Source organism: Harmonia axyridis, chromosome 3 (assembly GCF_914767665.1).
Source record: "Harmonia axyridis chromosome 3, icHarAxyr1.1, whole genome shotgun sequence".
NCBI lineage: Eukaryota > Metazoa > Arthropoda > Insecta > Coleoptera > Coccinellidae > Harmonia > Harmonia axyridis.
This window is the reverse complement of record NC_059503.1, coordinates 5,256,151-5,268,994: the sequence shown is the minus strand read 5'-3', so window position 1 is coordinate 5,268,994 and position 12,844 is coordinate 5,256,151. Positions and strand designations below refer to the sequence as shown.

The 12,844-nt window shown below is 35.7% G+C and overlaps 2 protein-coding genes across 2 annotated transcripts in view; both read right to left on the bottom strand.

Moving 5' to 3' along the window:
- LOC123675846 (tiggy-winkle hedgehog protein) overlaps positions 1-7,973 on the bottom strand; it is a 59,955-nt gene extending 51,982 nt beyond the window's left edge. The window contains exon 1 of the mRNA XM_045611388.1: positions 7,583-7,973. Within this exon, the coding sequence (XP_045467344.1) occupies positions 7,583-7,777 (195 nt within the window). The 5' untranslated portion in view covers positions 7,778-7,973. The remainder of the gene's footprint in view (positions 1-7,582) is intronic.
- Positions 7,974-8,632: 659 nt separating this feature from the next.
- On the bottom strand, positions 8,633-10,315 carry LOC123675683. The gene is made up of 4 exons (XM_045611136.1): positions 10,172-10,315; positions 9,967-10,113; positions 9,293-9,416; positions 8,633-9,005 (listed from the first exon to the last, which is right to left on the bottom strand). Exons 1-4 carry the CDS (start codon positions 10,238-10,240, stop codon positions 8,899-8,901), a joined length of 447 nt encoding a protein of 148 aa, XP_045467092.1. The 5' UTR covers positions 10,241-10,315; the 3' UTR covers positions 8,633-8,898.
- Between the last annotated feature and the right edge of the window lie 2,529 nt (positions 10,316-12,844).

The following is a 12,844-nucleotide window of genomic DNA, read 5'->3' as shown; positions in this document are numbered from 1 at the left end:
ACGCGCCATGACTATTCACAGCCAATTCGATGTAAACGTCGTGCCTCTGCCTCGGCCGTCTACGTGGGTGTTCGCAGGTGCGCAAAGACCCGAACGGACCACACAAGAGCTGGCACGCGCAGGCCGAGGCTGCCGCGACAGGCCGATCGGCTAAGTTCGGCCGCGCACGCGCCGATCGACGGTAGTCGGGATCGGAGGTGCAGTAATGGGAGAGCCATGTTACGTTGTTAATCAGAAGGGAGTCCAATTTGTCAGACGCTAAATGGCGACCACCCGTACACTGGACTGACCGCCGATTATTTATCATATAATGAGGTGTGAGGAGCGTTATGATACCGTTTTTTATTGGGGTTGGTCGATCGATTTGCTCGGGGGAAAAGTGGGGGGAGGAGGGGAGGTGGTATGAAAACTGTTTTATCGGCTTGTTTCTGGAGCTTTTTTTGAACTGTGGGAGATATTTGCATGAAATTTGGTACGAAAATCCGTTGGTACGCCATATTGATCCCGTAAGATTGAAAACCTGATTCTTTACAGTTAAAGGCTGAAAACTGAGGAATCATATTTTGAAAAATTTTGGAGCGCTGAAGTAAAGTCAGGAGCTTAGGAGCCTTCGTTCATTCATGCTCTTGTTGCACACCCTTGGAGACCACATATAACACGTCACTCCGTGAGTCTTGGGTCTACTTTTCCTCGTTAGTGCCAAGCTTCATGAGATACGTGTCAAAATCTCGGAATATAGAGTTAAGCCTCAATGAAGATATTGAAGGTTATGTGAAGTTACATTTGTTGTTGTTTGAAAAATTGATGAAAACGAGTTTCGTGTATCCATAAATCACTGTTTTTTTGATGGGAGGAAATGTTGTGCAAGCAAATCAATGGCTTGATAATTGTTATTCAGGATCTGCTCTATCGACAACAATTAAAAAGGGTAATGCTGACTTCAAATGAGGTCGAAGAACCACCCACGATGGTGAACACTCTGGTGACCCGATTTCGGAATTTGTTTTGAAAAAACCCTCAAATAAGTCCACGAAATGGTTTTTGAGCTATCGTAAATTGAAGTTGTCTGAGGTAGTGGTGGAGATATCAAAAGTTAGTGTATTCGCTATTTTGTGTAAATATTTGTCCATGAGAAAGCATTGCTCGAACTAGTTGCCTCGCTTGCTCACCTCTGATCAAAAACAAAAACGCATCGTCAATTCCAAAAGCTGCTTGGAGCTGTTTAAGAGGAATAAACAGGATTTTTTGTGTCGATATGTGATAATGGATGAAACATGGATTCTTCACTACATTCCTGAGTCAAAGAGAGCGTCAGCTGAGTAGAAGGCAGTGATAAAAGCCATTCAAAGCTACGAAAATCTCTAACATCAACTAGCAAGGTTATGGCATCCGTATTTTAGGACGTGCATGGTATATTGTTCATTGACTATCTTTGCAAAGGTAAAACCATCAACTGAGAATGTTTTATAACATTTTTAGATCGATTGAGTGCAGAAATGAAGAAAAAACGTCACCAATCGTTGAAAAATGTCAAATAAAACGAATTGCTTTTCCAACTGCTTGACCACCTGGCTTATTCTCCAAATCTGGACGAACCTTTCAAGAGAAAGAGTTTTGGAAAGGTAGAGGAATGTTGGAGTACTTAGATGTACGCTTTTGAAAGCGCTTCATGTCAAATTTGATAGTTCATGCTTACTGAAAATGACATATGCTGCCTCTATCTATGTTTATTACTCTAAGAAAAGAATCAATTTATTATATGGCTAAATCCCAGGAAGCTTTGGCTTCAGGTTCATATAAGGCTTTCACGGTCGGATTGTCTACAGAATTGTCAAATACTTAGAAGTTTCTCCAACTAATATGGTAAGCATCTTCAGAGTTTTTTAGGTCAACACTGTATTTCTCCGATATGAATGACGATTCTCTTCAGATTTTCTTTGATTTATGTTTAGAAGCGTCAAGCGCTCAAAAGTTCCTGACTTCACCTTAGTGCCTTTTCTTCATGTTGAGGTATTCTATGATTCAGGCAGAAATAATAACCCGTTGTGTCAAATTAACAATCTTTCTTTTCTCCAGTTAAGATGTTATGAAAGTTACATTTGCAGCATATACCTTGAGCGCGAATCCAAAAAAATTCAGCTTTGATGTTCTCTGTCCCATATCCTTCAACCCTTTTCAAGTTGAAACCCCAAGTCATCACCGTCAAAAATAACCTCGGAGAAGCAGGAATGATCAGTCTATGGGCGAGAAACCATAGAGCGGAAACGCCACAGATGATTATCATCATTTTTATTGACGCTCATCGATCGGCCTTATTTGTCACCACGGTCAGGGCTGACCAAAACCACCCTATCCCGACAGATTCAATTTATCAGAGCAGGCATAAACAGCATGCCATCAAAGTTCGAGCATCTCTTTAATATATGGTAATTATTCGTCGGCAACATAATTCATTGTTCAAAAGTCGTTATCGTAAATCGGCAATGTTGAAACATAACTAAAACGCTTAAGGTTGCTTTTTAGTGCTGTAGGAGTGAGAATGGGTAGCGATACACAAGATATAGGTACCTATGCCGTTCACATTGTTTATATTCACACCTAAGGCGTCTCAGTCTTCCTGTTTCAAATTAACAACGCTTAGAGAGAATTGGGAATTTATCTACTGTGAGACAATGGAGGTGAAACAGAGGAGACAGTGGCGTAGTTCATACAACACTGCTAATTGGTTTTATGAAAGTAGCATTTTGAGAAAGGCTATTTGATACATTTTTCGAATTCTCTCAAATTATTCAGTGATGTTTACCATTCCCAAAAATATAGGTAACGAAATTTTTTATGACCAATTCGCATATTTGTGGCAGTATGTCCTCAATAATATCACGAATTCCATCTTTAAGGCCTTGAATTGATTATGGAGCATATAGTCATATACCTTATCGTTCACGTGGCCTAAAAGAAAAAAGTCTGAAAGTGTTAAATCCCAAGATCTCGTTGGCCAATTGTGATCACCTCTTTGAGAAATAACACGGTCAGGAAACTTTATGAAAAATTGTGATTGTTTAATTGATTATGTGGCGCATACCGCCGTCTTGTTAATAATAAACGTCGTCCACATCAACATCTTTGAATTCCGGCCATAAAAATTTATTGATCATAAGTAATTCCAAGATCGACAAGGTATTGACAATCCTGGGTTTTCGTCAATACTACGGGGCACGGGCTGTAGCAACAACATTCCAAATTGTTCTTGAGCTTTCGATTTTTCACAATCACTTACTGTCCAAACAGCTCAAGTTTTTTCTAACAGAAATTTTAATACGTTATTGAAGCGTGTATCGTTCCATTTTTAGCAGGGGCGTAGTTTTTAATTGTCAAATGTATAAGGATGACAGCTTCGAAAGTGACAACTGTCTAGATGCTTTCTATTCAACATGAAACCTTTTATATTGAAAGAACGTGCCGAAATTGGTTTCAACGCTTCAAGAACGGTGATTTTGACGTCGAAGACGAAAGGCAGAAGATGCAGAACTGGAGGCATTACTTCATCAAGACTCGTGTCAAACGAAACAAGAATTGGTAGGATCATTGGAAGTGATGGAACAAGCTATTTAAAAACGCCTAAAAGTTATGGGAATGATTCAGAAACAAGAAAATTGGGTGCCGTGCGAGTTAAGGCCGAAAGATGTTGAACGGCGTTAGTTTGCTTGTGAACAGCAGCTTGCAAGACAAAGACGGAAGGGATTTCTGCATTGCATTGTGACTGAAGACGAAAAATGGGTTCATTACGATAATTCCAAACGCAGAAAATCAAGGGGATATCCCGGCCAAGCTTCCACGTCGATGGCCAAACCGAATATTCACGGTTTCAAGGTCAAGCTCAGTATTTGGTGAGACCAGCACGGCTTAGTGTATTATGAGTTTTTAAAACCGACTGAAACAATCGTTATCGAACGCAATTAATGCGTTTGAGCCGAGCATTGTAAGACAAACGGCCGCAATACTACGAGAGACATGATAAGTTATTTTACAGCATGACCCCATGTTGCGAAAGTGGTCAAGACATTCTTGGAAAGGTTGAAATGGGAAGTCCTAACCCCACCAGCCGTATTTTCCAGACGTTGCTCCCTCGGACCATAACTTGTTTCGATCAATGGCACAAAGCCTGGCTTACCAGCACTTATGGTCTTATGAAAAAGTAAAAAATTGGATCGATTCGTGGATCGCTTCAAATATGACATGTTTTTTCAACGCGGGATTCGTACGCTGTCCGAAAGATGGGAGAAACTAGTGGCCAGCGATGGAAAATACTTTGAATCATAAATGTATAACCAGTTTTTCACAATAAAGCGTCGAATTTCGGAAAAAACGGCGGAAGCAAAGTTGAACGTATATGAGGATTATAACCTCATCAGAACTCGTTTTTGACAGAAGATTTTTGCAAAATTGTTAACATTTTGAGTGGAACAACTTCCAAAGGACCAAATCAGCACAATGTTCTTAAAATCGTCAGCTATACCACCTCATTCAGAGTCTAGAAAGCAGAAACGTCATCGAACAAGCGTTGTTGACAGCAGATGTCAAAATGTAGGTAAGTCAAAGTGTGGAAATGACGTATTTTTACGAAAGTATCACCATTTCGAGTGAAACAGCCTCAATATAAACCAAACTAAACCGATTTTCCCGAAATCCTCAACAACCATCTGAAAATCCGAAATTCCATCTTCGTGAGCGCAAACGTAGTCGTCTTCTAACTAGAGTCCGGGCGACTTGGAGTTCCCACGGACGAGTGGTGGAATGTCGCAGCGGCTCTCCTGACCCCCCCCGCCCACGATCGGTCCTAATGGACCAGAAGAACAAAAGACTGCCTGCGTCCGAATCACGGACTTCAGCTTCTTTCGTTGATCTAAGGAGAGGAGAGAAGCGGCCGGGCGACCTTTGCGCCCTCTCGCTGATCTTTTTGGCGAGAGATGAGACGGCCGGGAAAATCTAGGGGAAAGCGGTTTTTCCCCCATCATGGTGGTGGGTCAATTTTGGACGTTGGCCGCGTGGAAATTTGGCTTTGGTTCTGTGAAGTTTGGTCTGGAGCTTTTGAGCGTTCGTCGTTCATGCGCCTTTGGAGACCACACGGCTGTGTATAGGTATATGCTGGGGTTTTCCTCAATTGGAGGTAGTACAAACGAAAATGGGAGTTTCCTTGAATAGCGAAATATGTGAAAGAATCAAGATATCTATGATCTTCTTTCTGATATATGATTATTCCGAAAAAAGAAATCGAGAGTCCTCTAAGTCTAATTTGGGACACCCTGTACAATGTTTTTCATTGTTGAATGACAAATTAAAAATAAGTTAACGCCAACATTTCTCTTACCGTTACTCTATATGAAATATTGATTGTATAAAACTTTTTGACAACTTTTGTAAAAACGGTTACCCCTCTTAATATATTACCCTGCTTATTACAAAAACTAGCAATGCCAATACTGTTTCACATTATAATAGTGTACCCGAATCAAATGTAATGAAAAAAAATTGTAAAATTCCACGGACAACTTTTTCAATTACAGGGTGAATTATGAACTAAACGAATTTCATTTTGAATAATGTTTGACTCACCACGTATCTAACAATAATTTTTATTTCAAGCAGGTCTAAAATTATTACCTTATGGGTAAGCAATATTTGTGTTTCAGTCAAGATGTTTTCCTACGAGAAATGTTATTTTGAAGAAATGCCATTTTCCAACTTCGTCACCCTGTATCTCGAAAACTAGTCATGAGATTGAGTTGGACCAACAGACTTACTTGTTCAGGAGGTCATACTCTACAAAATACGAAAAATTTAGAAAATTAATATTCCAATTTGAAGTTTTCATCATGTGATATGATAATTTTAAGGCAAATCTACAGGGAGATTTTTTTCTGAAGCAGTGGCCCTTTTTTTCCTGCAGAACTTTTTTTAGTGGAGAACTGCTATTTTAGAAAAATGTAAAAATAAACATGGGTCCAGAACTACAATTTTTCGTTTTTTGTAATTTTGTCGTATCTGCTACCGATTTCGAGAAAAAATTCCAAACAATAAACAATTAATTATGAGTTTTGGGACTCATTGACCCAAATATTAATAAAGGTTGGATAAACTGGTATAATCATCACAAAAGAGTAGGACTACAAGGAACACCCTGTATCTCAGTATCTCGAAATCAAATCGTTTATAGATGCATGTTTGGAGGACATTTTTGCTCAAAATTATCCAAGAAATCTCTGATTTTCCTTTGAAACTCCAATTTAGGGACACCTTCATACAGGATTTTTTTACCATATATTTCAATCACTATGATGTATTTTTTTTTCTGACAACTTCAATAAAGACATATTATCATTATTATATTATAAGAGCTAGAAATTATCGAATGTTTTTCGACACCAAGCTTCGTTAGAGCTACATTTTCATATTGTTTGGAAATACACAGGGTGTACCAAAAAAGTGTAAATGACCAACATGTTTTTTCTTATGGAACATCTGTTTTTTATTGAATTTTCAGATTGAATGGAATAAATGAGATCAAGTTTGTTCCTAGTTTTATATGATTAAAACTTACCGTTTGTGAAATAAATCGATTTTTCATAAATGAATAAAATTTAAAAAAATAAATTGAAAAAACTTCGAAATTGAGGAGTTTATTCGGATAAGATTCAGAAAGTGAATACGAAGGCACCTAAGTACTGGTTTTTTGATCAGTCTGTCCGTTTGAGAGTTATTGTATTTACGGCCGGACATACCTACATAATCGATTTTGAAGACTGATTAATAAATTATAGACATTGCGACGAAATAATTTGTTCGAAGAACGAACGCTCCAAAATTAATTAAAATTTCGTCCACAAATATTCCATAATTTAAGTTGTCCCACACTTTCTACTTGATAATATTAAAAAATGAAACTAATGGATTACATTCACATCATCTATAAAATTCTAGTATGTATTACCAACTAAAAAAAATATAATTAATGAAATATAATCGATGCGTGTTTATATAAAACAAAAAAATATAGGAAATCTAAGGTCAGAATGAAAATAGTCTTATTAAGCCATTATAATTTTCTCTCGATATGAGAACTAGGAGAAACAATGTTATCAACATTATGAGCAATTACTGATAGCATTGAATTGTAATAATAATCTGGTTTATTCGTTTATTGTTTAATAGTTAATAGCTTCCTGGGTATTTAGAACTGAAAGTGAACCAGATTCTGCATAATCAAATCCAATAACAAACCTCGTAATCAACTCTGGAAAATATTCGATAAGAAATTAAAAATGCGTTGAAAAAGTTTGTCAATAAAATTTTAAAATTGTGTGGTTTTGATTGATTTCATGTTTAGTTTCAAGTGATAAGATCAATGATGTATTGCAGGTTCGAATCCCGAGGTATTATAATTGTTATGAAATTTTTTCTCAACTCCCAGAATTCTGTATAAGGTGTAAATAAATTGTGTTAAATTTGTAGTGTTTCCATCTGATTTCTCCATTTTGCAATACCAAAATCAGTGAAAATCTGATGACTTGAAAGTTTTTCTTACCTTCAAAAGTTCCAGAAGTATATTACCGAAAAAAATACAGCAAAATCTCGGACCGAAATAAAAACAAATCTCAGATTGATTATCATCCTTGCCCATCAAAATCCAGATAGCCGTTTCTCGACCAAAAACAGAAACTTCATAAATTAGCGAATGGAATCCACAATCTGATACATCCAAATTAACAATAGGGTCCATTTCAACCAAATCAATCACGGGCTGCTTAACCCGGTTCTCGGAAAGAGTCTTGTTCTGTATCCAATTCCAATTTGCGGTTTTGCTTTGTGTCGTCTGCGCTAATTTGAAGGGGACAAAGAGTTATGCCGTTCCCACTAACGACGGAATTATAGGTGCTAGACTTTTGATTTAATTAGCATTCGAATGGTGATCATTAGGATTAATTTTTGACAATTATTATTACTCTATGTGCGGACAAGATAACCACAGAAATGATCGAACCGTCGTCAAAACCTACTGTACTGGGTTTTTCACTAATTTGTGGGTTATTTCAAGAGCAATCATTAATTTGGAACATACCGCAAGGTCCCATAAAAATGTTTGAGTATACCCTTCTCTTTCCAAATTATTCGAAACTCCTCAACCAGCAGTATGATCGATACGTAATGATTTGGTGGATGCGCTTAGACGATTACGCTAATGATAGATACGTTACTTCGGTGGACTCAGAATGGTGGATGAGCTTTTATGAAAATTGAGTCACCAATACAATTGAAGATTTTCTGGGCATAAGGATTTGTACTTGAAAAAATTCAATAGGTTGATGACAAACAGGAGCTGCAGATTTGTAGGTACACTAGAATGCCTTATTTCTCGTTAACTTTATTGATTGAGAATATTTCATACTAACAAAAATAAGTATGCTTTCTATATTTGATTTTTTTTTCTTATTATCCAAAATTTTCTATAATTTCAGGATTTAGCTCAAGAAACTTCCCTATTTTAATTTTTTCCGTGAAACATCAATTCTTATTTTCTTTGTGAAATAGAGAATAATTATATTTTGCTGGTGTAAGTGTAGAAATAAAATAATCCTTTCCAAAATTACAATTTAATACATCTCACGTACAAAGTATATTTCACATCTTCGTGGTTAAAATCTAATATCACTCCACAACACCTTCTTTTTGTACATCGGACATTATATACCTATTATATCATTCTCAGGACACAAATATGCACAAAAATTCTCAATTTTTTGTTTTACTTAAAAGGCTGTTTACAAAATGAAATATCTGCATCCTCAAGTTAAAAAGGTACGAATTTTATTTGGTTATATCGAAAATCCACGTAGTTTCCATTCAGACTGGTGTTACTGGTATACCCAAAGAAGAATTGTCGGTATTTTTCTCTAAAACCAATATTTGAAGATAGCTGTAAAGTATGAACCATCCAATGAAGAAGACAGCTGAAAAAATCATATATCATGAAATTTTGTCACCAATATTTGAAATTACGTAATTTTTTTTCAATAAAAATTGTTAATTGTATGTAAAAACTATTTCGAAGGGTTGAACATGGAATGGAAGTATAACATTTATACAAGATATCAAAAGTAAATAACCAAAGGAAATTATTTCTTCATTCTCAACATTTCAAAATTATCACTTTATATTATATTGGATTTTGACGAAAATAATTTACTCTATGCTTTAAGTACCCAACTTGTAAGCTTCAAAACTGGTTGTCACTTACCAAATAGTGAGAAGAGGATCAAAAAGTTTGAGCTAGCTGATGTACTGGCTTCTGAGTAGATGGTTGTAGTAGAGATTGTTGTCAAACTCAACATAGAAAAAAGTAAAGCACATCTATGGTTTTCCTGTGTGGAAAAATTATTACTTAGCCATCAAATACTATAGAATTCAATAAGATGAGTCGAAGAAAATCAGAACATTTCAGTTTAAAAAATAGTCGAGAAATAAAATTTTTCAGAAATACTCATCATATGCGAAAATGAATAAGTGAATATTTTTAAACGGATGACATTTTCGAAAAACCGGTAATGGGATGTCGACAAATCTGCGGCTAAAAAAATTGCGTTGAAACATATAGGGTGTCCCATTTAAAAAACAACAACTATCCTCTATATCTCTAAAACAGCAATTTTTCAGGAACGCCCTGTACTCGTGAAAGATCAAGATATCTATGATTTGCTTTCTGATATTCTATTTTTCGGAAAAAGAGATTGGGGTTCTTGAAGATTTTTTCTCTAAGTCTTATACTTAGTTTTCGAAATGCTTTCAGTAAGCATCGAATTTGGGACACCCTGTATGATTCATAACTTTGTTTTGAAAAAGTTTCAGATGAATCCTTGTTATATAGATGCGCGAAAAATAACATAAAATTATGTATCATTGAACTTCTCTCACCTTGTACAGAGCAATCGAGATCACCACTCCAAAAAGTATCAGCACAAAGGTGAGTATAAGAGCAACCCTCAAAAAACTCCTTGAGTAACTATCGTGGGGACTATTCAACTTCAAACTGCACATAACAACTCCCGATATACCAAAAATCTGAAAAAAAATCTGAATTTATCCACTCTTTGTGACGAAAAATTTTAATTAAATTTACAAGATCTATGAACATCATTGTTAACCATCTTGCTTTGAGCGTATAGCAGAATTTTCCATCTTCATCCATAATTTCCACGATGGGTAGAGAGAACTAGTCGCCAAACTTTACTCCGCTGTTTTGACGATCTCTAAGGGATGCTGTAAGGTGGACTGCAACTTTGATCTTCACCCATTGGCGTAGGGGGAAAACATTTTTTACGAGTCCAGAGTTTGTCACTATGGAATTTTGTTTTCTCGATAATTGAAAAAGTAACCATCCGATCGGGATGAAAGTGAATATTCATACAAAATTTCCTATGGATATGGCCTTTGGAGATTTATTTTTTGGTGAAAATTCACATATCCAAAATCTATGTGTCAAATTTCATTGAAATCATTTGTGAATATGAAGATCTTCAATGAAGCGGGTCTCCCTAAAATTCAGCTATGTAGCTCTTTTCCGGGTATAAAATAATCAAGCTTTTCTGATCTCAACCCTTCGAGCTACAAAATCTGAGAATTGATTTTTTTTTCGATTTGTTTTCTGTGAAATGCAGTGATATCTAAGATGCGGGAAGATATGTGGGGTGTTGAGTTCATGGCAAGAAGTATTAATTCTGTAAAAATTCGTGAATTTCAACAAAAAAATCGATTTAATTCGAAATCGGGAAATTTTAAGAAAAAAAAAAATGTCTTATTATTTTTGGGATACGTATAACTTTTCAAGAAAAGGAGTAGAACCTTTGATTACATGGAACACTCTCTTTAAATTACCTCAAAGATTCACCCCCTAAAAATGTAGGCTCTTATTTGGTAACACCCTGTAAATAAAGGAAATTTTAGAGGAATCAATTTGAAAAAAAAATGTTTCGAAGATAATGCTAGATAAAATGTTGAAACTTCCACGTAAACTACTAACTAAAAGCAGAGTGTATATATATATATATAAGAAAATTCGACAAAAATACATAATCTACCTAGTTCGAGATTAAGATTCATTAATTTCAAGAGCTGAAAACCATATGAAGTTGTTGAAATAAACTTTATTTTTCAATCGCTAAAAAATCCATTAAAATGAATATAAACGAGAATTTGAGTAATTTTCCGGTGGAAATATGAGAATTCAATCGTTATCATTCTAAAAGTATCCCCTATTATTTGATCAAGAATATAAGTGAGATGTACCAGCTTCTGTGTCACCAGATATTGGCTGGAAAATTCATCTGTTTTTCCAGGCGTCAGGCTATCTGGCGCCTCACCGAATGTATAGATTTGGGCGTTCTGTAACTGTTGGATCTCCGAAGACCGTCTTATCTAAGTTCATTTGATGAAAATTTCATTGATATCCTTAAAACGCAATCCTAGGTTAAATGTTTGTTATTTTATATTTAATTGACATGAAAAACAAACTTCTACGTCTATAAATATGAAATACAATCGTAACAGTCAGTTTACAGCGTCAAAACCCTTAAATTTGATTTTGATACATTATACATTATTGTAGGTATCTCTATGATTTTCAAAAAGTTTTCACTGTTGTGACTGAAATAAACATTCTTTTTCGATATTCTGCTCGTTTTTTTATGGTTCTAACGGCGCTATCTTAAAGGTGTTTTTTTAGAGCTATAGAACTTTAAATTGCAATAAAACAACGATGGATTATTCGATTGACATGAATTTTATTTATCCACAAAATAATCTTGTGGCATTACATTTTAAATTCTATAAATCGATTGTGGCACGAGCTGTGTGGCATGTTGAGCCGTCTTGTTGGAACCACAGCTCCTGGACATCATGGTTGTTCAATTCGGGAATGAAAAAGTTAGTAATCATGGCTCTATACCGATCACCGTTGACTGTAACGTTCTGGCCATCATCGTTTTTGAAGAAGTACGGACCAATGATTCCACCAGCCCATAAAGCGCACCAAACAGTCAGTTTTTCTGGATGTAACGGTGTTTCGACATACACTTGAGGATTAGCTTCACTCCAAATGCGGCAGTTTTGTTTGTTGACGTAGCCATTCAACCAGAAGTGCGCTTAATCGCTAAACAAAATGGACGTATTCCGCACAGAACCATTATTTTCGAAATAAAATTGCACTATTTGCAAGCGTTGTTCAGGCGTGAGTCTATTCATGATGAATTGCCAAACCAAACTGAGAATAAATCACATGACAGCTGTTAAATCTGTCGTCATCTTGAACAGTAATGCCAACTTAAAGTTATATACCTCGAAAAAAAACACCTTATATTTTTCACAAAAATACCTATTATTATTCTATATTTAAAAAAAAATCTCTACCTAGCTACCGAAATATTGGGTATTTATTTTCCAATATTCTTCTTGGATTTTTTATAGTTCTGAACACGCGATCAAATTTTGTATCTAGGTACTCCCAAAATCTCAATTTCGTTTCAATTGTGGTCACGGAAAATTGGTTAATATTTTTCCGTATTTTTGTTGAAGTTCCTTTGGTACTGGTGACGTGATCAATATAGAATTTACGAATTTACCCCCATCAAATTATTGTTTTTACGGCCGGACAGAATTGAATTTGCTCACGAATTCATCATCAATGAGTTCGAAAATTACAAACAACGTGACAAAAGTATAAATCTGTTCGGGGAACGATCGCTCAAAAATCTGAAATTTTCAAGTTATGATAAATAAAAAAAAAATTACAGTCAAT